Source organism: Prenolepis imparis, unplaced genomic scaffold (assembly GCF_030444845.1).
Source record: "Prenolepis imparis isolate NDT839.2.m4 unplaced genomic scaffold, iyPreImpa1.0 SCAF_5, whole genome shotgun sequence".
NCBI lineage: Eukaryota > Metazoa > Arthropoda > Insecta > Hymenoptera > Formicidae > Prenolepis > Prenolepis imparis.
Genome location: NW_028141163.1, coordinates 5,295,774 through 5,319,554, shown reverse-complemented (window position 1 = coordinate 5,319,554; position 23,781 = coordinate 5,295,774). Strand labels below are relative to the sequence as shown.

The window sequence follows — 23,781 nt, the reverse complement described above, 5'->3', positions numbered from 1 at the left end:
AAGATTTCTGTGCCGCCTATCTCTTCTCATGGAAGTAGTTATCTATACTATGAAAGAGATATCTCATTAAAGTGGACATTCGTGATTAACAGTTTCTGCCCATAGATGCTATTACGCACATGCGAATCACGCATAAATGATAATGATAGCTCGATCGTATTGGTATAAGAGTGATTCTGTTTCAAATAAAAATTTGCAAGCTAACATTCACTCGTGTATCCTATACGTTTTATTCGTACTTAATATCCAATAACTATACTATTCAATAATATGGCTATCTAACATCGGCACAACGCGCTAATTCCAAATAAGTACCCGCGTCTCTCTTTCGATTTATCGCTAATTTTGCTAAACCTGTTTCGCGAAACTATATATTACATCGTTTATTAATATCCATAAGAGTAGAGCCTAAACACTGGAATTATTACGTGTCACATCTCGATAATGGGCAAAAAATATTTCGTAAGTATAGGAAGCGTCGCGATGAAAAATCACGAACTCCCCGAGATCCCACAGTCGCTAATTTTGTTCATCGAGTTTCGCGAAAGATCTGCGCCTCGCCCACTCTAACTCCAACTTTCGCGCCGGTCGATTTATATATTCCGCGTTGCAAGTTATACGATTTAATCTCGACCATTAGGGCGCAAAAACAACTCTTTTCATTGTAACTAATAGCGAACTTTCTCAAAGCTCGGATATAACCGGTATTTTTCTCCAATGTCTCGCGGACGTTTATTTCTCAACGAGACGAGACGAGGTAAAGCGCGCCTTTAAAAGGAAAAAGTTTTAAACTGCGGGAGCGTAAGAAAAACTCTTTTCTTTTAATTCCGGATAAATACATTGGCAAAAGGGCGATGGAGAGTGCCGTTCTTTGTCTTCGGTCGAATGGATTTGTAAAACTTTGCTGGTAATTGAGTATCTTTCTGTGCGTTAAATGAAGAAAGATTCTGTGAAAAAAAAAAGCACGCGAAGGGAAGGTTTTGATAACACTTACACGAGACGACTCCTTTTTCAATTTAATGTTCAAAACTTGCATTATTCTTTGCCAATCATGTACTCCATGTTTATATCAGTTTTCCAGCGAGATTTTCTCATGCTTTATTTTTCTTTCTCTTTCTCTATCTTTGTCTTTATATTAATATATCACTATTATCTTACTATAATACATATCTTTACTTCATCATTATCATTCTCGCTAAAAAATGTTACAAATAAAAATTATAATACGCTCATTTTTCGAGATTAATTCAAACTTTCAGATATTTTGTCCCGCATTATTAAGTAATAATTTTCACTTTATTATCGAGTAAAACTGATCTATATATGCTATTTTTATAAATATATTTACAAACATTATTATAAATTGGCATGCTTAATTTTAACCAAATCAATTGCAATTGCAAGCTCTAGTTTGCACAAATTTAACTCAGACAAATGATATCAAATAAAGGCTTCAGCAGCCCTTGAGATTGACGTACGCGCGGATGCGCACATGTCTATGCCGAGTACACAACCGGTTAATAAATAGATAAGTAACGCTCGTGTAGAGGTTGTACGCGGCAAACGCGAGAAGCATGTTACGACGTAACGGGGGCGGGATGCCGGGGTGTTTCGGAAATTTCGAGAGCTGCTACGATTCCACGGGTTCCAAAAAAACAAGGTGGAGTACTCGGAGCGCGCAACTTTTCCATCGGCGGTATGCCCCGGGGGCGTAAAATCGTGAGGTCGGGAGCGGGTGTGCTCCTACCCCCGCGCGACGCTGCCCACGTATTCACGGCCCGGGGTCTGAGATTCGAGCCATCTGTCGGAATCCTGATTTTACATTTTCCTTCTCCTCTTCGTAAATAAATCGGATGGGTCCGTCACAGTTGTGGGCGCGTCAAATTCGCGTTCCGCTTATTTCGCGTTCGATCGTGGCGCGCTTATTGATTCGCCAAAGGCTTAATAAAATTGCTATCTCCCTACGGTCGACGACAAATGTTACGAGATCGCGTAACACATTATTTATCCCGGAATAACAATCCGCGATCCTCGCTTCAAATACGACCTCATGTAACGAATCGAATATACATATGTTCATTAAAGAAATCGAACTCTGTTATATCATCAACTCTGTGGATACATTATTCACCGAAGAAACGTTTTCATTTCTTGCGATTTAGCTCTTATATTCCCGTGATCGAGGAGCAGATAAAATATATATATGAGACAGGTTAAATATATTACAAGACATGATGTAGAATTCTGTAAAAAAATATTAAAATTTATTGAAACGTGTGTAATACAGAATCCAAAGCGTAAACGCGAAATTAAACGTTGAAAAACTAAAAAAAATATATGCACCCCTGAAAAAAATGCAAAAGCATATTATTTTTTTTTTTTTTTAAGATTTATCTCTGAGTTCATTCAATTGTCGTAACAATTTCTACGTGTTATATTACATACAATATTTGATTCATTCTTGTGCGAAATTGTTGCGTACGACATTCGAATCGACAAGAGACTTTCTCCTTGCGTAAGAACACGAGACGAGATCTCGCGCTACCATTCGAACACGCTCGAATCGGCAGCATTCTTCTTTTGAGACGATCTTTAACGCGCTGGCGGCGTCGAAGTTACAACAGATAATAATTACGTGGTCAAAAATCGTGGGAGTTTTCGCGCACGCAATTTTGATGGAGAGATCTGGTACCAGCACTGTGCCGTGCTCGTTCTCTCCTATCTTCTCTCATTGTCTTTCTCTGTCTCTCTTTCTCTCTCTTGTTCTCTCTCTCTCTCTCGTAACTTTGTCCGCTGAAGCGAATGGCGCCCACGAAATGTCTGAGGCACCATAGCCTCCGAACTTCGGTAATCACACGGTCCGGTGCACCGCAAAGCGAACCTACGCGCCGTAATCTCCGCTTCGTGGAAGACCGTTATTTGATAATTTGAAACAATAAATTAATAGCTCGTCAAACTCCGTTCTACGTTGCCGGCGTTGCGCTGGCGTTGGCGGCGAATTTAATGCGCTGTGAGATATCTACACGAAGCCCGCGGAGAGAGAGATGGCTTGAATTAAAGCGCTAGTGTGTACATTATTGAGCAGACCAAATCGTCACGTCGCATCCTACTGTCATTCGCAGGGTATGTAAGTAAAGTCGCAAAATGGGTTCGAATTTGTTATTAAATAACGCAGCTCGATTATTGCTTACACGGCATAGTCAATAATTATGCATATAATATTTCATATTTTATATTCAAATAATTTAATTAAATTCTGTTTATATTTCGATCAAATTTTCTTGACACTATTCATATATTATTTTTTTATAACTGTATCATTCTTTTCTTATAAATTTTTAAGTTTAAAAAAGTTATACATTATAAAATGAACAAATAAAGATGCATCTCTCTTCTGAATCATGCTTTTGATTAAGCTGTATTAAATTTGATTAGGAATGCTTCATGAAACTAGCAAATTATTCATTAATAAACGATAATAACTCATTATGATTTAATATAAAAATTTAATATATAAAATTTAAATCTTGAACATCATAATCTGGAAATGAATGGCCAAGCGCTGGATGGACCTAGATATGTTAAAGATAACTGTAAAAAGAAAACTGTTTATAATTTTTTTTATAAAAAAATATTTGTGTGAACAAATATGAAGTATATTATAGGATTTAAAAAAATGGAAATTACATGATTGATTGATCAACATGAAACTGATTTAACATGAAACTAGAATCGTAAACGTAAACGATATATTGCGAAGATTATAAAGATAGGAAGCCACGCGAATTATTCTGTTTCCTGCGAAACGAATGATATGAAAAATCAATTCTATTCTTTCAAATAAATCCAAACGAGAAGCGACAGATTTCGCCGCAGGATGTCAAGATCGTCGCGACCACAATCAGTCAACGTGTCCCTCTCGGTTACAGCGTTCATACGTTCCATGAGAAACCCCTTACTACCATCGTGGCAGAAGGATTAATGTAATAGATTAATACGCGTGGTTTTTCATTTTCTCAGTGCAAAGACATGACGTCGTCATGTTCCAATTATATTGCGCCATAATACGCACGTAGACATCGAATAAAAATCATGAAAATTTAGTTGAAAATGATTGTTACGCCGTGAAGTTTCCCAAGAGCGCGCGTTTGTTTATCCATAATATCGTCCTAGAAATGACACAGGAATGAGATGACCATTCCAAGTACAGGATATAAAACGCATACCGTTACAGATTAAGCTTGGTGGTTATCTAGTTATTCTAACGCGAAACGAAAAGGGATTGTTAAAAGCGCGGTATTTTAACCGATTTCTCAACAAGTTGCATATACACGGAAAAGCGACTGGACTCAGCCTTCGTTGCGAGTATCGATCACGCATTGTTATACGCAAAAAATATATATATGTATATATATATATATATATACACACACACACACAAATATATATATCGATATGATGGCTACATGGGTAATAGTACGCTGTAGCCGCGTGACGACTCCTGTCCGACAGAAATCGTCTGGTATTGACACGTCGCTCGAAAAGTAACGAACGCTCGCGCACACTCGCGTGTGATGCACACAAACACACATACAGCCGAATCCGTTGTTCAAAATATCGTAATTCTGAACGCGTTGCCGAGACCAGTCCAGGCCAGCTTTGACCTTTGTGCTCGTATACGGAGAGTGAGAGAGTGAGAGGGAGAGAGAGTCTGTTACAACGATGAATTATACCCTCCAACCACTGTCGTGTAACAACAAAGCCCGGTTTCACTCGGTTTTTGTTCTATCTGTTGCTCTTCTCGTGTCTCCATCTTTCCCTCTCTCTCTCTGTCTCTCGCTCTTTTTCACATTCTCTTTCTCTATCTTTTTTTTTCTTTCTCTCCCTCTTTTTTACTACGACTCGCCGAACCATTATGTCTTCTGGAAAAAGATGAAAATGAGTTAATGTCGCGTCATGTGGCGCGCCACGCGCGGGAATGGAAATATAACTCCATCGTGAACAAATTATTAAAAGCATCAGAGTAGCGTAGCGGACAGTGAGACGACCGGTATTAAAAGCTATCGTGTATAACGATTTACACAAGGATAGAGCATACAAGTGTTTAAATTAATGAGACATTGAATATAAAAATTGTAATGCAAAGATTTACACGAGGACATGAAGCATGAAGTGTCTCGAGCAGGGTAGCTTCTCGAAAAAGATATGACTTATTTCATACAAAACGTTCAAATAAAACTTGATACAAAATCAATGATTCGATAGAAAATAAATAACTTAAAATTTGTATCATAAATATCCTGGATGTATCAATATTTAATATTACACTATAAATTGTTACATTTATAGAAAATTAATATATAAAATAAAATCGAGAGGATTAAGTCACAAAATTTTTTGACGAAAATTTCGCACATTCATATATTTATGCTTTAATATTAATACAAAACTCTTGTGAATTTAATTCAAAAACTCACTTCCAACGACCAACTTGATTACGAGGAGACTTTTAGCTCTTCCTAATAAATTGCAATGTAAAATGAAGAATTTTTTTTTTTAAACTAGATTGTAAATGTAATATAATTTTTATCGGACTCTGTGCTTATTAAAATATTTCTAAATTTAGTATATTTTTATTATAATCAATTATTTTCTTCGAGAGAGATATTTCCGGCTGCGATGATCTAAAGTTATAGCAAATTATGCGAGCCGGAAACTGTCGTTAAATCGGCTGTACGAGAGATGACGGTTAACAAAATGCGATTTAACAAAAGTCTAGACTTTGGCGGTTTCGCCGCTACGGGTCCACCCTCGCTTTTAACCATAGCGTAAGCGGCAACGATAACCTAGCATTTTATACGCAAGATCTATAGAGCCTAGGCAATAACGTTTAGCGATAATTCTAGGGTACCCGGCCCGCGCGACCCCTCGGGCCTTACGGATGACTTATGCTCGCTGGAGTTATTTGGACTCCTTGGTGCATTGTGCGCGGCATTCAAAACCGCATGTACCTCTTGTTGCCACATATCGGTAACATACATAGTGCAACTGCGTGTTTAATACGCTATAAGTGTGTGTTTAAATCAGAATCGGGCTTATTGAATTAAGAAGTAAATATATTTCTTAAGAAGTAAGTATATAAAATATAAAATTTTTTATTTTTACAAACAAAAAAACTCCGACACAATTTGTGTATAATTTTATTTTATTTTTTTAATAAAATATACAACATATTGACAGTTCTTTATCTTGTATATATTAAATTTATCGTTAAACTTAACTTTAAGCATTATCAATGATGATTTTGTATATTCAATCCACATAACGCATGTGGATACGGATAAATGTTTTAATTTACTTTTGTAATTTCTATATAAATAACAACAGTTTCTATTTTAAAATTATAAATTTTAATAGGATGTATATGAAATGACAATAGTGTATCAATTGTAACAAGAGTGTCTCTAATATCTTACAATATTTTCAAAACAAATACATAGCTCGATTTATGACACAAGAAAATAAATATGTTATATATATAAATTGCATAATATAATAAACTTTGATAAATATTGATAAAAGCTACAATTAAATGTTGAATCGACAAATATAGATACTGCAATCAGAGCACTTCAATTTTCTATTAAAATGATATAATGCGCAAACAATTCTCGTATTTGTATTTGTATTGTATATAAATCACAACCGCGATAATCACACACTTCTTCACATATAATTAAACAGCTGGCAGCTGTTATCCTCTTTACGTTACATTCATTATACCTGACGTTTCGTGTGGTATCAGTTTGCCAGGGTCTATAATCAGAGATTTGCGTATTTCTAAACTAGATGCGCTTTAATATCTGCATGCAATAAGGAGACGACGATGACAACCGAGAGAACTCTCTTTCTCTTTCTTTCTCTCTTAAATGCGAGCGCGCTTGTTTATTCGATTCGCGGCGCGTTATAATCTTATCAATCAAGCGAGCGGTGCAAGAGAGGCAGAAAGGCTTAAAAGCAATTTACCACTTCCGCCGAGTCGTCGGCCCTCCGACGCGACAGGGGGAGAATCTCCACCGACCCGCGACACCGGAGGCTGCCGGAGGATCGCATCTCGCGTCGAGGTCCGCGCGCGTTTCGATCCGAAAATCATCAGCTCTTCGTTATTTTGTATAGCATAGCGGCGGAGTCGAGGGAGACCGCGCGCTCGCAATAAAGGTAATTGCAATTTAATCCAGGGATCGTCGGACAGGGGCCACAAAGTACGGCGAAAGGAAGACAATCTCTCGCAGCCAGAGGAGAGCCTGATCAAGCTGTGTAGCGCGTGTAGTTGTGACGAGCGATGCGGAGGGACCAAGGGAAAGAGAAAGAGAGAGAAAGAGGGAGAGGGGAAAAGAGAATGGGGAAAGAGAGACAGAAGAAATGAGAGAGGGTGAATGAGAGAGAGAAAGGGAGAGAATGTCAGAGAAACGGAGGCACGGAAAGAGAGAGTTCATTGGGTTCTCCAGCCCCCTGGCGCAGTCCCGCTGGATGACAAGACGGGGATAGAGGACAGGTGCTACTGGCAAGCCTTTGATCTCTTCCGCGTTACACGCGCATGCTCTCACAAAAAAGGGAATTATCAAAATATCCCGACTGGTCGTGACTATCGCTCCGGAAGGATCGATGCAATTTCGGAGGCGACGACCACCGCGATGTGTTGTATCGTATTCGCATTATATGTTATCAAACATAGCATTTTAATTTTCCTTAGAGTTTCAGTTATAATTCTAAGCTTCAAGTAAAACTGATCGATCTATTTTTTATTATTTTTTGCCGCATAAAGAAAAAATACAAGTAAGTTTATTGTTACTGAATAAATACTTGTATTTATATACATGTTAAGTACTGCAGAAGTTTATTATTACATGTAACTTATAAAGGATCTTTATTGTATGACATATTTATGTGATTAAAGTTAAATGAATATTTATTGACACAGTGAATGTACAATTATTATTATTATACATTTGCTATTATAACCCGTCATAAGTCGCATATGCAGTGTGTTTCTCTTTATAATGATTGTATTATTTTAATTGCTACTGGTTTTATGCTATAGCTTGCAGAAATTAATCGACAATGTAACAAAATACATTGCGTATACAGCCAACTTATTTTTAAATATTATGTGTATAACTCATTTTTTTAACTTTCCAAATAATACAGCTATCGAAGACGTCGAAATTATCGAGCAGCTGCATAATAAATGCATAATAAATGAGACTTATATATTTGCCATTTTATGTGTCCCTGGTGGATATATATATATATATATATATATATATATAATGTTTTCCCCGACACGCCTACCTTTTTATTTCAGTTCGCATAATATGTCGTTATTTGTATTATATACATGATGACCCAATTTCGATGTGTATCGCGTGACATTGTACTTCAGACAACGACGAGAATTTGCATACATATTTTATTTATGTGCCAGTAATTTACGATTCTGACAGGTTTGTCATTTATATATCGAGTACCATGTTTTCTGTCAATGATAAAATTGTAGGATAAAATTAAATTTTAAATATATTGAAAGATCTCGAAGTATTAAGTTTACACGTTCAGAAAAAAAGTATTATTTTAACACGCTAGATTATTTTTTAGTCATAATGAATAAGAACAATGAAAGCTCTAAAAATTATCGACTTCCAGTTCCAATCTTCAAATTATCATTTGTTTTTCTTGATGAAAAATTGTTTTGTATTTATATTATGAAATGTAACATTGCAAGAAGAGCGGTTTATACTTATGCAAAATGCTATTATAACATAAAGTTGTCGAGCAAATGTAAGGATTTTAGTGCGCATCAACGTTACAAAGAGCCAATTATGTATATAAAAAAAATGAGGCACTGCGAAAAAGAAATTGTAGATACTTATTTAACAGTCCATTCTCACTCGAAAATTAGTTTGCAAATTAAATGTTACGGTCGTCGCTACATCAGCTACAATTTTTCGTGTTTCATATAACAGTCTTTTTTAGATCATTAACTGTATAAATACATATACATGAAAATTGTACATTCCTTCATTTTTTATTCTACTTGAAAATGCTTTTAAAATATGTACTGCATTTTAATGTAATATATAAGTAGAGTATTTTAAACAGAGAGAGATAAATCTATATTCTTAAGCATAGCGGCAAACTTGACTTTTGAAAAAAAAATTCCAAGTTTTACTTACTTCTTATTTATGAAAATTGCACAATATTACCAGTCTCAAATGATCAAGTTTCTTGTTAAGTTTGGTATAAAAATATAAATCGTAATGTCACGTAATGTTTCACCGTGCATAGGTATGTAGGCAACTTTGGAGTAACGGTACGCGAGTATGCACGTTATTCCCGTGAAGCAAAATCATGCAGTGAGATTCCCAATGGACTCGAAAGCTGTTGACGACAAATCGAGGGTTAAAATGCTATCGGTAAATAGTGACCGGGTCGACGAGGGGGACGTTACATCAGATGGCACGGGGATTATAACCCTAATTTGAGCATCACACACTCGCGTGACGTCGTCCTTCAAATGAAGAAGGAGTATTCTCGCTCCCATGTCTGACAACAATCAATCCTAGTTTAGAAAATAGACGATAAAAGGGATGACGGATTTATTCGCGGATCCACCGAAAGCTCAAGTCTTTTATAAGAGGATATTTGATAATAGGTATCGATTTGACTGATTAATGTTCTCTCAAATTAATTATATTTAATTATAACATACACAGGGAAAGATTTATATTTTTTTTACATTTAGAAAAAACTAAAATTTTAAAAAAGATACATTATTCTTGTCGAATAATTAAATTTAATACTTCGATGTGTGATAATTTTGAGATTTTAAATATAATTTTACCATGAACAGAATATAAATGGCAGAATATAAATTACATATGATGGCAGATGTATAAATGGCAAATATATTAGAATCATGAATTAATTTTATATATTTTATTAATTTTTATTATTAATTTCATGTTATTACCAGATAAAATTTTCTGTTGTGGTTTGACATTAACATATCTCTTTATAAATATTACGTGATATGTTTTATTACACATTTAATTGATATTAAAAATTTAAGTTTTAGATATAAATGATATAAATAATATGTAATGTGTAAAATTGCACATATACTCGTATATTACAATATTATGAACAACTTCTCAAGTTATTTGAGTTATGACGTGCTTCTTTATTTAGAACTAAATTTCTTCTCTAAATCACAAACGATATTACTCACGCGATAATCCTTGCAATTTTCATTAATTGCAGATAATAACGTAGGGTTGATTTGATCAAATCACCATGACCGAGATTGCCGTTGCACCGGTCAAAATGGTTTTGAAGCTCGGGCAAGAAATCCTTCATAAATCACTTTGCACGAACATCCAAAATTCTTCTATAATGTGGGGAAGCAACCTCGGAAGATACTTGAAAGTGTCTAACAGCGTTCCGTCTTCGTCGATGATCAATCTGTCCGTAAAGCGGAATAAAAGCGGTTCTATAGCAGGAGAAAAAAAACACTTGCGTCGGCTAGTGCCAAAAAAATAATATCGACATGCGAGATATCATAAAATAAAACCAGTGGCATATAACCAATTCCCTTTCTTCCCAACGGACTATTTAGATGATGATGTTAAGAGAAAAAAAATCTGTATAAAAACATTTCACGTCATTTTACCTTAAATTGATTGTATTGCTTTACTCGATATTTTATGAACGATATTTGATATAATCCGATATTTCAGAAAATTTTAATAGTTTAATTTTCTTAAGATTTGAGAGAGTTTCATTATATATATATATACATATATATTAGATTATTATTTTTATATTATATTATTTAAATTTATATCATATGCGTATATACGCAATAATTCTTTATATATACGTATATATGAAGAATCGTACGTTACATAGGCATACGGCATAAATTTAAATAATCGAAAATAATAATCTTTATAAGATTATAGACTATTGTTGCTTTTGGCAGCTCCCGCTAAACCTTTTGCAGAAAACCGTAGGCAAATTCATATTGTGGCCCATCGTAAAAGAAAGAATCAGACGTCTCGACGCGGGCAACCGTGTTGTGAAGGTCGGCGCGCACCTACTCACTGCATACTCCGCGCATAGCCTAAAGGATAATTATAGTTTCGCGATCGACTTAAAAATTTCCGAGATTCTTGCGTCGGCGAAACCGTTCCTCGCCGAAAAGTATCGCCGCAATGCGAGTGTGGGTGAGAAGGTGCCCCGAAAGGGTGATGCCAGCGGCTGAGGAAGAGAAGACCGCGCGCTGGCGGGGAGGAAGAGAGAGGGTGGGAAGGGGGTGGCCAAAGTGAAGGGTTCGCCGAACAGAGATTAGCTGACTGCTTCGAGACTTTCGTGTTTCTTGGATCCCCAAGAACCCGTAGATCATGATAATTGTGAGAACAATTCATCGGGTAAATTTCACGCTAAGCGCTCCTCGATTCGTCGGCACGTAGATCCTGCCCGGCCCGCTCCATTAATCACGATCTACGGATTCGCCGCTGTGACCCTTCCGGACAGCGTAGATACATCCGCTTCGTCCTTGAAATCTGAAAGCTAGACAAGAAAGGATGGCTAAGTCAATGTGTTTTTACTTGAAAACTAGACAATATGCTCTGTAAGATATACATATATATGTATGTGTGTGTATTTTGTTTTCCAGTATCTAAACTTGTTTTTTATTCAATTGCCATGTATTTTTATTGTTTAATATGCATCAAAAATACGGACATCAAATTTAGAAAAATATGAGATACATAAAATGTTTAAAAAGATAAAACATGTTAATCTGACTTAATTCTTCGGGCATTAATGTTTATGCGAATACGTGTCTTATATATAAAGTATATTACGAAATTCTAAAAGAATTTTAATTGTGAATATTATCTCATTTAAATTAATGAAATGCGGTAATGCTGTTTAAAGAGGTGAATCGCGAATCAGATGATTCTGGTGTATTATTGAATACAGTAAATTGATTAAATATGTATATTATATTATATTATACGTATATTATATATATATTTATATGTTGCATATGTATATTTAAACATATAATAATTTGCTGCTCTTACAACATCACACAGTGACGATGGGCAGTTAGCTGCGTTCAATATTTACATTTAATGATATCAACAAATCATAGTGCTATTTGCGTAATTGATGCTGAAAACTGCTAATCCGACAGCATTAATAATTAATTGATGAAATCCAAAGGATAATCCGTATTTACATAAATAATAAACAGTCATAACGCGTACACACAAAATATTACGATAGTCGCCAATGCATTAAAATTTATATCGGTAAAATAAGCCAGATATTCGATTTGTAAAAAGCAACTTTTCTATTGGTTTATATAGCGATTAATGTTAAAACGATTAAATAAAAATATATAACAAAAAATGTTTCATTAAATTATGGACAATTGCTATATATTTTAAATCGAAAAATTAATTTTATTTCTCTGCATTAGTTCAATTGAATAAAAATGATATTAATATGCCTCATTAATTTGCCCTAACATTCTCCATATAATTATTTGACAATTAATCTATTTGTCATCATTTTATATTTTATCTGCCTAAAAATATTTAAAAAATTGCAATGATGATGGAAAATACTTAAAAGAAATGTTAATTTACCATCGAAAGCGTATTGCGCGTTTCGTGATAGTGAAAGCGCGCACAAATGACCTAATGAACTCTAAAACAAACCTTAAATGCAGGTAAGAAGAAAGAGCTGTCATGCTGACGTCTTCTTCGTGCTCAAGTACTCAATTTACCGATACTTTCCTCGGACGCTTATGGTGAAAATCACTTACGGACCATGAGCGGAGAACCCGATGTAATACGTGTTCGTACTAATAATAGGTCCTTCGTAAGTACAGGGTAGCTCGTATACTAATAATTATCGTCATATACCGCGTGGCTACGCCTTGGCGCGTTTATCGATAACGTTATCTGACTGAAGATAACGGATATCATTGCACATATATCACGAATTTCATAATTTCCTGTAGATTATCGAAAAATAGAATTCGTGGAAGACATCTCTCTCTAGACACTTTTCGTGCAATTTTGTCAGCCACAAATCACGTGATATTACTCAAGTTTTGTAAATATTTTTTGCGATATCTGAAAATTTTCTTACGATAAATCAAATTAATTTATATTTTTTTAAATGAGATAATCAGGCGGAAAAAACGTTTGATTTATAACTGATATAGGTACCTGACATTTAGGTACATTTAACTATTTAAGTAGTAATTACAAGTTACTTTAATTTATATCGCATTATATTATTTAATGATGCTTGATGAACTAATAAAGCTTGATTTTGTAACAGTATCATTAATTTCTCTTATACAACATTTTTTCTTCGCAACTGTAAAAATAATGAATGCGCTAATATATTGAATAGTTTTTCGAATGCTTTTCTAGAAAGATTATTAGAACATATAAGATAGAATACGGGATCAATTCTCTTTGTATTTAATCGTAATAATCTATATATATTTCTTTCTCGAAATAAAATTTTTTACAACCTTGTAATTTTAAGATGTTTAACAAATATTTGCAATTTTGACGACATTCCAAGACAATGAATTGTTGAGGCGTGGTACAATTTGCATAATTTCAAAATTATGTAATTTACTAAATATTCGCAAATAAGTTGGGATTTTTTCGTCGATTGTAACGCGAACCAAAGCGTTTCGCCGACCCGATGACGCCGCGGCTGTGTGAAACGTGGGAGAAGCGCGTAAAATGCCGACAAGTCGCCTCGCGCTGCTTCGAAGGGTCTAAATGCAACCCTAAAATTCGCAACCGACGGTCAGAGAGGAATGTATAATTACGGAGCATAAAAGTAACTATCGTCTTTTCGAGGGTCATTGTACCCACGACGACTCTCGCAAATTCCTATCCGTCTCTCAGTTGGTTCGAGATGTTCGGCAATTTTTTCCTTAAAAACGGTGATATTTATTACGAGGAGAGCCGAGGTTTTTACCCCTCTCCTCCCAATGTAAAATTATCAGAGACTGTCATGTGGAATAGGGTGGATATTGAAAAAAATCTAGAATTACACCAACTGTCACGTTGATTCAACCTGATTCGAGAGTGGAAGAGATCTCACAAATCTTTTCTAAAAGCAGTAATCTTCGAAACAATTCCGTAATAGACTTTGTTTCCTAGATTTATTTATTTCAATTATCATTATGTATATTTATTTACCTATTTTGTAGAGAATATAATAAATGTACCATAGAGTGGATGATTAAAAAGAATAGTATATAATTTAACATTTTTGCGAAATGCAAATATTATTTTTTCGTTATATACATACTTTACTTTTTATCGGATAAGATCAAATTGCAATCTATATAGCAGAAATGTGACATTGGTCATAGTCATTTGACGTTTGTCGAGACTAGAACAATTCGAGTTAGCAATGGGGTCGGATCAGATGCGGTATGCATGAAACACCATCTGTCATATCGGATTGTTAACTCAGTTATAGCTCACGCATATCAAATCGTTCAGGGCGCAGCTTAGCCCGAAATGGGCAGCACGGTAATGCGATTTGGATATATAGAGAGTCCTATGGGATGTTATCGGCGTGGAGCCTTTTCCCTAGTGATACGATAAATGATATGCATATGTAAATATCATAGCTGCATATTGTGAATCGCCCTAACGTACAGTATAAATGTCTCACGTGAAAAAAAGAATCCTACAATCGATCGCTTTTTGTCTCATAATGTGTCTTAAAGAATTATTTATGTTGCATGAACTTTTATCTTTAATATATGACGCTCTTTTATAATAAATTATATTACACTAAATAATTATCAAATTAATAATACTTTTCTAAATAATTCATAATTAAATAATTCTTGGTATATTTTATTGCAGAGTGCAAGAATGAACTTGCACCGTGAACAACAAATTCGCGATCTGCATTTGTTTAATCGAACCATTAAAATAATATATTCATGCAACGCGACAAGAAATCCAAATGCGTCTAATTTTCTCTCACGGTTCCATCGACGATGTTGGGATGATCCTGTTAACAGGATCAGGACTCGCTCTAGACGAAGGGTTCTTGTTATTCGCAATCGCCTTCGCACCCGATCCTTGGGGATTGCTGATCCCTCATATTTATTTCCCGCTACGCTATAAGAATCAACCTAAATAGTAGGATGTTCATTTGCGGTGCGTGCTACACAATAAAAGAAATTATTTTGTTTTAGCGTACTTTTTATTTCTTTATTTATTTTTATTTCGCTATATATATGTATGTATATGTAATATGTATATGTATACATAGTTTTCAGCATTCCATTTAAAAAATATTCTATTTTTATTATGGATTACTTTATGATTTATTTATTCAATGTACAAGCAAACTATGCAATTAAACTTAAATCATATTGTATATTAGTTATTTTAGATAATATATTATATGAAAAAATTTATTAATTTAATTAAACAGATAAAGAAACATATTGCTCAGGATTCGTAAATTTAAATGATTCATAATGATATGACTTATTTTATTTCTTTTTCAACAATCTTAATATAGAATGTACATATTATTAATTAAAATTAAATTAATATTATTTAAAGAATAATTAGAGATAAATAAATGCGCATAATATGAATTATCAGATGGAGCGATACGTGGATACTCACTCTGCAAGACACAGACTCTTTTGTTTTCTCTTTCTCTGTAAAATGTAATTTAAAATTTTATCTTGGAAAAATCTCGTTGAAACATTTTCATCCCTCATCTGAATAAAAAATAGCCTAGATTCTCTCAAATATTTATATAAGATCAAAGAAAAGATTTTCACTTAGCGAGTATGTTTTCTAGGAGTTGTACTAGAAGTTACAATTTTACAGAACAAACAATGGCGACGAATCTAAATTGTCAAAGCTATTTCACAATTCGCTTGTTTCTATATAGACATCATGTTGAAGAGACTTCCGCCTCTTCATCTCAAGCGCACCTCTATCGTCAGACTAATGATTTGCAAACAGTGCCTTTCAGCTCGCTCTTGTTACAAAGTTTTCACAAGGCGTGTCGTACGTGAACAAGACAAGCATCTTGAGATTTTGAAGAGTAAAAGAATCTTTAGCTACCTTAAGCTCTGTTTACGTTACTGTCCGAACTTTATTTGTGCAAATGTTTTCTGAAATCGTATCTACAGAAAAAGTTATTGAAATTATGTAAACAAATCTAAAATACATATTATAAAAAGTCCACGTTAATCTATTAACGCACTGATTTATTTCATTCAAACACATACCATATTACATTAATTTTTTTATTATAGAAAAACATCTTATTTATTTTTATTTTATTTATTTGAATGTAAAATTTAAATACAAAATTTATTCTTGTTATATTTAGAGAATTTTTTTTTAAAGCAAAGATTACTTTTGATTACATATATGTGTATAAATCTTTTGAAATATAAGAAATTGGCGCAATTATGCATAAAACTGTTTAATATTAATATTAATACTTTTAATACTAATAGTTCGCACATTTTAAAATAATACAAATACTAACACATTCTATTTTTCATTATTGCAATATTTTCATTTCTTTTAGTTCATGAAAATAATTGCATATTATTTGTATATATTATATAACGTACATTAGATTTTAATTTACATAAAGTTACAGAAAATATTTTAATCTGAATAGATTATACAAATTAAATATTATATGTATACATGTAATGTTATATGGAAACAGATATAATGGAAACAGAAACATATATATAATAATATAAAACAATACAACAGCAAACAATAATATCATAGATGCATTATTTTGTAATTTGAATAGATTATATAAATCAAAAGTTATATGTGTATATTGTACATATATAATAATGTTATACAACATAAACAGACATATAGTAATAATAAACTATACAACAGCGAACAATAACATCATGCGTTATTTTTTTATAATCTACATTACTGTTTGCTGTTGTATTTTTATATTATTATATTACTGTCTTTGTGTGTTATATTTTTTATTGAATGCTGTCTTCGTTATTGTATAACACTGAATACAAAATGGCGCCATCTCTTGAGAAAATAAATTATCTTTTCGTCTTACATACACAAAGCATGATAGGAATTTTGGTGGAGAGAATGTACCATATCAAGGTTAAAAGCGAACATATATCATGTTTATATATTATTTTGCTCGACAGTTTCTTTTCTACCATAAGAGATTCCATCATAAAATCACTCTAATTTGTTATTGTCGTATATCTTAAGATACATTATCGGCACCAAATTTGATTTTTGTTCTACGAATTTGTGATACGAATTTTCTATTGATTTCAGTCGAAAAAAATCGTATAATATATATATAATATCTTATATTTGTATGTTTAAAATACTTTTTTAATTTTTTTTAATAACTGAAGAAATAAAATCATTGACAAATTTTGACAATATTAATTTTTCAAGTTGTGTAAATGATGAAATACTTATAAATACTTCTCCTTTGAGATTTTTGTTTTATAATATTAGAATATTTATAATATTAAAATATTTTAATATTATCTTAGACAGCATATTATGTCTAAAATTGGGACATAAAATGTCTTTAAGACGTTTTGATATGATATCTAAAAGACATCTTTTAAAGACGTCTTAAAGACCCGATTTTGTCCCGATTTTGTACATGTGATGCTATCTAGGATAATATTAAAATATTTTAATATTATAAAAATATTTTGGATATTATTAAATATTTAATATAATTTATTAATATTATTATATTATATTAGACTTATATATATATATAAAATATTAAAATATTTTATAATATTTATTTATATTTTTTATTATGTAATCGTAAGAGAGAGAGATTCTAACATTAATTATGCTTATAATTAATAATTAAACAGTACATTCATTACACATAAAATACTCATTTTATTCGTTATTTTTTGTGATAAACCAAACAATTTTACAATTACGATATCAAATGATAAATTTAACAGACTGTCAAAGTAGATAACATCTCAGGCACGATTTCTCGTAGATAGATTAAATTTTTTTCTGGATAACGAGTTGGAAAATCCATTTGATTATAGCTTTAGATAAAAAAAGGAAACGATATTGTGAATGATATCTAATAACATTATTTATCAAAATAGCTTTGCATGATGTCTAATTGTTAAGTATATACATGTGCATGACTAATTGATTTATTTTGATAATCATGTGCTAAAATATCAACAAAAACAAAAGATATTTTATAATATACTGATAGAAATGTTATTATATTTTACAATTTTAAAAATCAATTGTTTCTTTGCAGAGAAAATCATGTATAGAAACTAAAGAGACTAATTGTAAGAATAATTAAAAATTATATTTTATAATAATTAAAAATTACGTACATATTTATATTAATTATTATAATAATAATTTATATTAATTTCTATTATGCTCTATGAAAAAATACGGAACTGGTGTAAAATAAATTTGAAAAAGTTATAATAAAAATTACATAAAATATATACTGCATTATCAAGTATACTTATAAAAAATATATAGACAGATTAATTTTAGAGAAAGGAGTGTATGTGTAACACTGATAATATATTATGCATATAAATTTAAAACTATAAACTTTTTTAATTCTTAAGAGTAAGAAATTGATTATTTCTCGTGTCGATACATATGTGTTGTACATAGAATTAAAAATATTAGTCTTAAGATCTTTTTTAATATGATATTGATACCAATGGAAATGATTGCGATAAAAGAAATATAAAGTATTGTTGATAAGCAAAGCGATCATTTATTATACGTAATACATTTCAGAAGTTTCTTCTTCCACACAATCGATAAAGATCTTCACAGATATGTAATTTGACTTCGCATCTGATCATTAAGGACAAATTATTGAGATTATAATATCAAGAAATAATATCGTCTAATGATTAAATCTGTCGAAGATTAGGCAGAGATTTCATTATTTATGTATATTAAATATGTATATATACAAAATATATTTCTATGTAGTAGAGTGCTTAGGTGATGTATATATAAAACGAAAGCTTAATTATTACAGTATAACGTCTCATTATGTACGCACTTTTTGCTTTCGTAGTCGCCTGCTTAGCAGTAGCCGCTCACGGTAAGAAAGAGGAAGAATAAAAGTGAGAGAGAGAGAGAGAGAGAGAGAGAAAAAAAGAGCAAGGACAAATATAATTAATGTTATTAAACATAATTATTCGAAAGATTTATTTAATCTTTTCGAGCTTCAAATTAAGAAAATTGATAAATAAACGAACTTGCTAAATTTTTGTTATTTTTGTAATGACTAAAGCAAAATCCATAAAATCTATATATATATATATTTTAATTATTCTATATAATTATTCTTATTTAAAAAAAGACATTATATTATAATATTTTATAGAACGTTAGAATTGACGTATAGGATTTTTTAAATTATTGTAATAATTGCCAAATAAAAAAAATGTTTAATGTTTAAAGTATTTAGTATTTCTCACAAAATTTCGTATCCTTCTTATACATATAAGTGATGCAATAATTCAATATATATCGAAATAAAAATATTACATATGTATATATTTCAATTCTTTGATATTAAAGAAAAAATGTATTGTTAAATGCAAGAAGTTTAATATTGAGTAACAATTTATGAATGAGAGATGTACATCCCATGGTCAGTATTTACATTTTACACAATTGAAAATTTTCTATGGGTCAAAAGTCTGCTTTAGACATTTTGTGCTATGTCACATATGTTTTCATATGATTACACAGGCTATCCAAATATTCATATTGTTGGTGGGGAAGATGCCCCGGCCGGCAAATATACGTATCAAGTGTCATTGAGAATATCAGGATCTCACAGTTGTGGCGGATCCATCGTCAACCATCGCACTGTTCTCACTGCCGCTCATTGTATAGTAAGGTATGAATTTTTTATTTTTGTTTTATATTATATACATATATATTTGTTTATTATATTATAATTTTATTTTTCTTTTAAATTATATATATGCGTGTAAATGTAACTATCCATATTTTTTTTTTATAAATATACTTGATAATCCAGCATATATTTGATACGACGTAGATACGACTAGATTTTTAATGCCTAAAAATACTAAAAGAGAAATATTTAGCAGTGCCTAAAAGCGAAAAACGATTAATAATCAAAATGCATTTGTTTAACAGTTACACCAATAATCCCGCGGCTTTGAAACAGTTAACTATCCATGCCGGCACAAATCTTTTAAGCGAGTCTGGTGTCGTTTATACAGCGAGTCAAGCCATCGTTCATGAGAATTACGATCCTTATGAACTAGTCAATGACGTTGGTTTACTTATTCTATCAACTGCTGTAGAATTTCAGCCACTGGTACAGCCTATAGCACTTGCAGAAAGTGACAACGCTCCGGCTGGTCATTCCTGCATCTTAACTGGATGGGGAAGAACTTCGGTAAGTTCATCAAATAAAACAAGATTATTTTATATAATAAAATTACACATACATATACACAACAAATTTTGACTTTATCTAATATTTATTGAACTAAATCCGTCAAAAATTAAATAAAGGAGTTTCTGTGTTGCTCAATAGTTATTAATAGTTATTAATAGTTATTAATCTTAAAGTGGAATCAATAATAAAAAAAAATTATATTACTTTAGTTTTATAGTTAATTAAGGTTTATTAAGGTTTATTAAGCTTATATAAAGAGTTATATATATATACATATATATTAACAAAATTTATCTATACTTATAAAATTTTATTATCAACATATAATTTTATAATATATAATTCATTATTTAGCTTGATGGTACAGTTCCTAATAAGTTGCAACAAATCGAGTTGAATGTTTACGACCAAGTTAAATGCAAAGCAGCCCACCAGAATGTACAGCCAAGTCATATTTGTACGCTAACAAAAGAAGACGAAGGCGCGTGCTATGTAAGTACTGATTTTCTAAACATTTAATTATTTAAAATATTGCCTGTACGAGAGAGACACGCATGCAATAAATGAGAAAAAGTACATCATCATAATAATTTGTTTAATATAGAGTGTTCCAGAGTAGTTTTAGAAATCTATATATAAGACTCATATTATATAAAAATACTAAATATGTCATTGACTGCAAATATAAATTCAATTGTATAAACTTTCTTACGATATATTTCATATTATTTATTTCACAATTATTATAAATCTGTTTATTAATTTAAATATATTGAAAGTAGATATTATATAATATCGTTGTAATGTCATGTTTTTAAATGTATGACATCAATCATGAATTATAAATGATATAAATTGGATGAAATCTTTATTTAGCAAATAATTATTGTCTGTATTAAATTTTCAGGGTGATTCCGGTAGTGCTCTTGTTGCTGATGGTGTTCAGATTGGTATTGTCTCTTTCGGCACACCATGCGCTCGCGGATCCCCTGATGTATATACTAGAGTAGCCGCTTTCAAAGATTGGCTAAAAGCACATGTTGAAGCATAAATAAAATGATGAATAATAAATAAAATAAAATAAGATATATCTTACACTTATATACATTTTTGTACTTATATACATTTTTGACTATTATAACATTTATATAACCTATAATACCATTATAAAACTAATAGAGTAATGATTAAAATAAATGTGATAATCATTACAATGTGATAATTATAACAATATATTATATTTTAATATATTCTATTGATTTTTAATTCTAATGAATGACACAAAACCAATATTTGTAATAATTTCCTGATTAAAAAATATATATGTACATATTTTTATGTACATGCGAAATCATTGAGAAATTGCCGGTATCGGTCAATTCTTTATTCAATGAAAGAAGAGAGAGATTCATTGACTCGCGAAACATCTCGCTTCCTTCTTTATTCCTTTCCGCGTCCTTCTCTTTCGAAACTTAACATCTCGCGTCTTTCTTTATTTCTCGTCGTGTCCTTCTCGCGTTATCTCTAATTTCTTCATGCTGGAGTGAGCGCGGCTCGGAAACTCGAAACGCGCATCCGATACTCGATACGCAGATAAAAACTGAGGCAAAAAATATATCTTTCAACGACCTTCAATTGTTTCGCGCATACCTACATGATTCATGTTTCCATTTACTTACACAAACTTTTTCTTTCATACATTTTAGTCACCTATATTCGCGATTGCACTCGTAGTAGTTTCGAACGTTCTTTACCAAAGTCAGTTCATTCAAGACGCGCTTTGACAATGAATTATCGCGATTTCTCGTACCATTCTTAAATATCAGAACGATGAATCTTAATGAATGTTCAATATATTTATTGAAAAAATCAATCAGTTTGTTCAAAATAAAATGATATGTTTTAAATGATATAATACTCTAAACTAATATTTTGACAGTTATCAGCTGATTTCTTTCAAAAAATATTAATCGAGAATAAGGTATTATAATATATTATTTACAGCTTATTATTTAAAAAAATTTTTTTATTGTATTATTTGTAAATTTAATTAGCAAATTAATGCTTTATTAATACTTTTTAACAGAAATTAGCTGATTAAAGCGTTAATTTACTAATTAAATTTTAAAATAATAATGTCATAGAAATTAAAATAATAATATGTTTTAAATAATATGTTAGGATAAACTTCCGAATACGACCCACGCCCGATTGCCATAAATTTTTGTAGAAACACTGTAAATGATGTCAAATGATTGTCCTTAAGCGGATTTTCACCGATACAAACATTTAATGCTAATGACAATGAGATATTTGAGTGGGTCCTTTAAAATAGGACACCTGAGATGCCTAAACACAGTGAATTCCAATAGACAATCAAGAAAGATATATTCAAATAACATAACACATTTAATACCAAATATATATAAAGCGTCCTAAGATATACAATATACATATATAAAGAATCCTAAGAAATACAAAAATAGAATATCAGAACGAAAACGTCAACAAGAAACAATTTATATTATTCTTTTTTTAGCCAGAATATACATCTTTAATGTCTTCAATTAATTTTTTTAATGGATCTAATTTATGTTTTTTTACATCTCGCCTCCACAGAAACTCACACAAATGATCAGCCATATTGTCTTTCGTAATTCGTAAATCGTAAATAGACAATAATTTATACAGAACATTATTTTAATATTTTTAGCATTAAATGTTTGTATCGGTGAAAATCCACTTAAGGACATTCATTTGACATCATTTACAATGTTTCTACAAAAATTCATAGCAATCGGGCGTGGGTCGTATTCGGAAGTCCACCCATATGTTATAATACTTTAAACTTAATTAATATTTTTGATAGTTATCAGCTGATTTCTATCAAAAAATATTAATCGAGAATAAAGTATGATAACATATTATTTACAAAATATTACTATTTTAATTTTTATAACATATTATTTTAAGATTTAATTAGCAAATTAAATGCTTTAATCAACTAATTTCTGTCAAAAAATATTAATCGAGTTCAAACAAATTTTATATTATTTGTTTAAAAATATCATTCTTTTTAATATAAAATTAAAGAATAGTGCGCGCGTAACGCGCGCTTGTGTTGTTCTAGTATTATAAATAAAATACAAAATAAATTCTCTCATGGTATAAAATATTGCGTTAAAA

The 23,781-nt window shown here is 31.5% G+C and overlaps 1 protein-coding gene across 1 annotated transcript in view; it reads left to right on the top strand.

Annotated features, from left to right (window-relative positions):
- Nucleotides 1-21,679, top strand: part of LOC145936016 (chymotrypsin-1-like) — a 28,830-nt gene extending 7,151 nt beyond the window's left edge. Inside the window, exons 3-6 of the mRNA XM_083037879.1 lie at nt 19,911-20,061; nt 20,328-20,592; nt 20,950-21,087; nt 21,503-21,679. Of these exons, the coding sequence (XP_082894005.1) occupies nt 19,911-20,061; nt 20,328-20,592; nt 20,950-21,087; nt 21,503-21,646 (698 nt within the window). The 3' untranslated portion in view covers nt 21,647-21,679. The remainder of the gene's footprint in view (nt 1-19,910; nt 20,062-20,327; nt 20,593-20,949; nt 21,088-21,502) is intronic.
- The last annotated feature ends 2,102 nt before the right edge of the window (nt 21,680-23,781 follow it).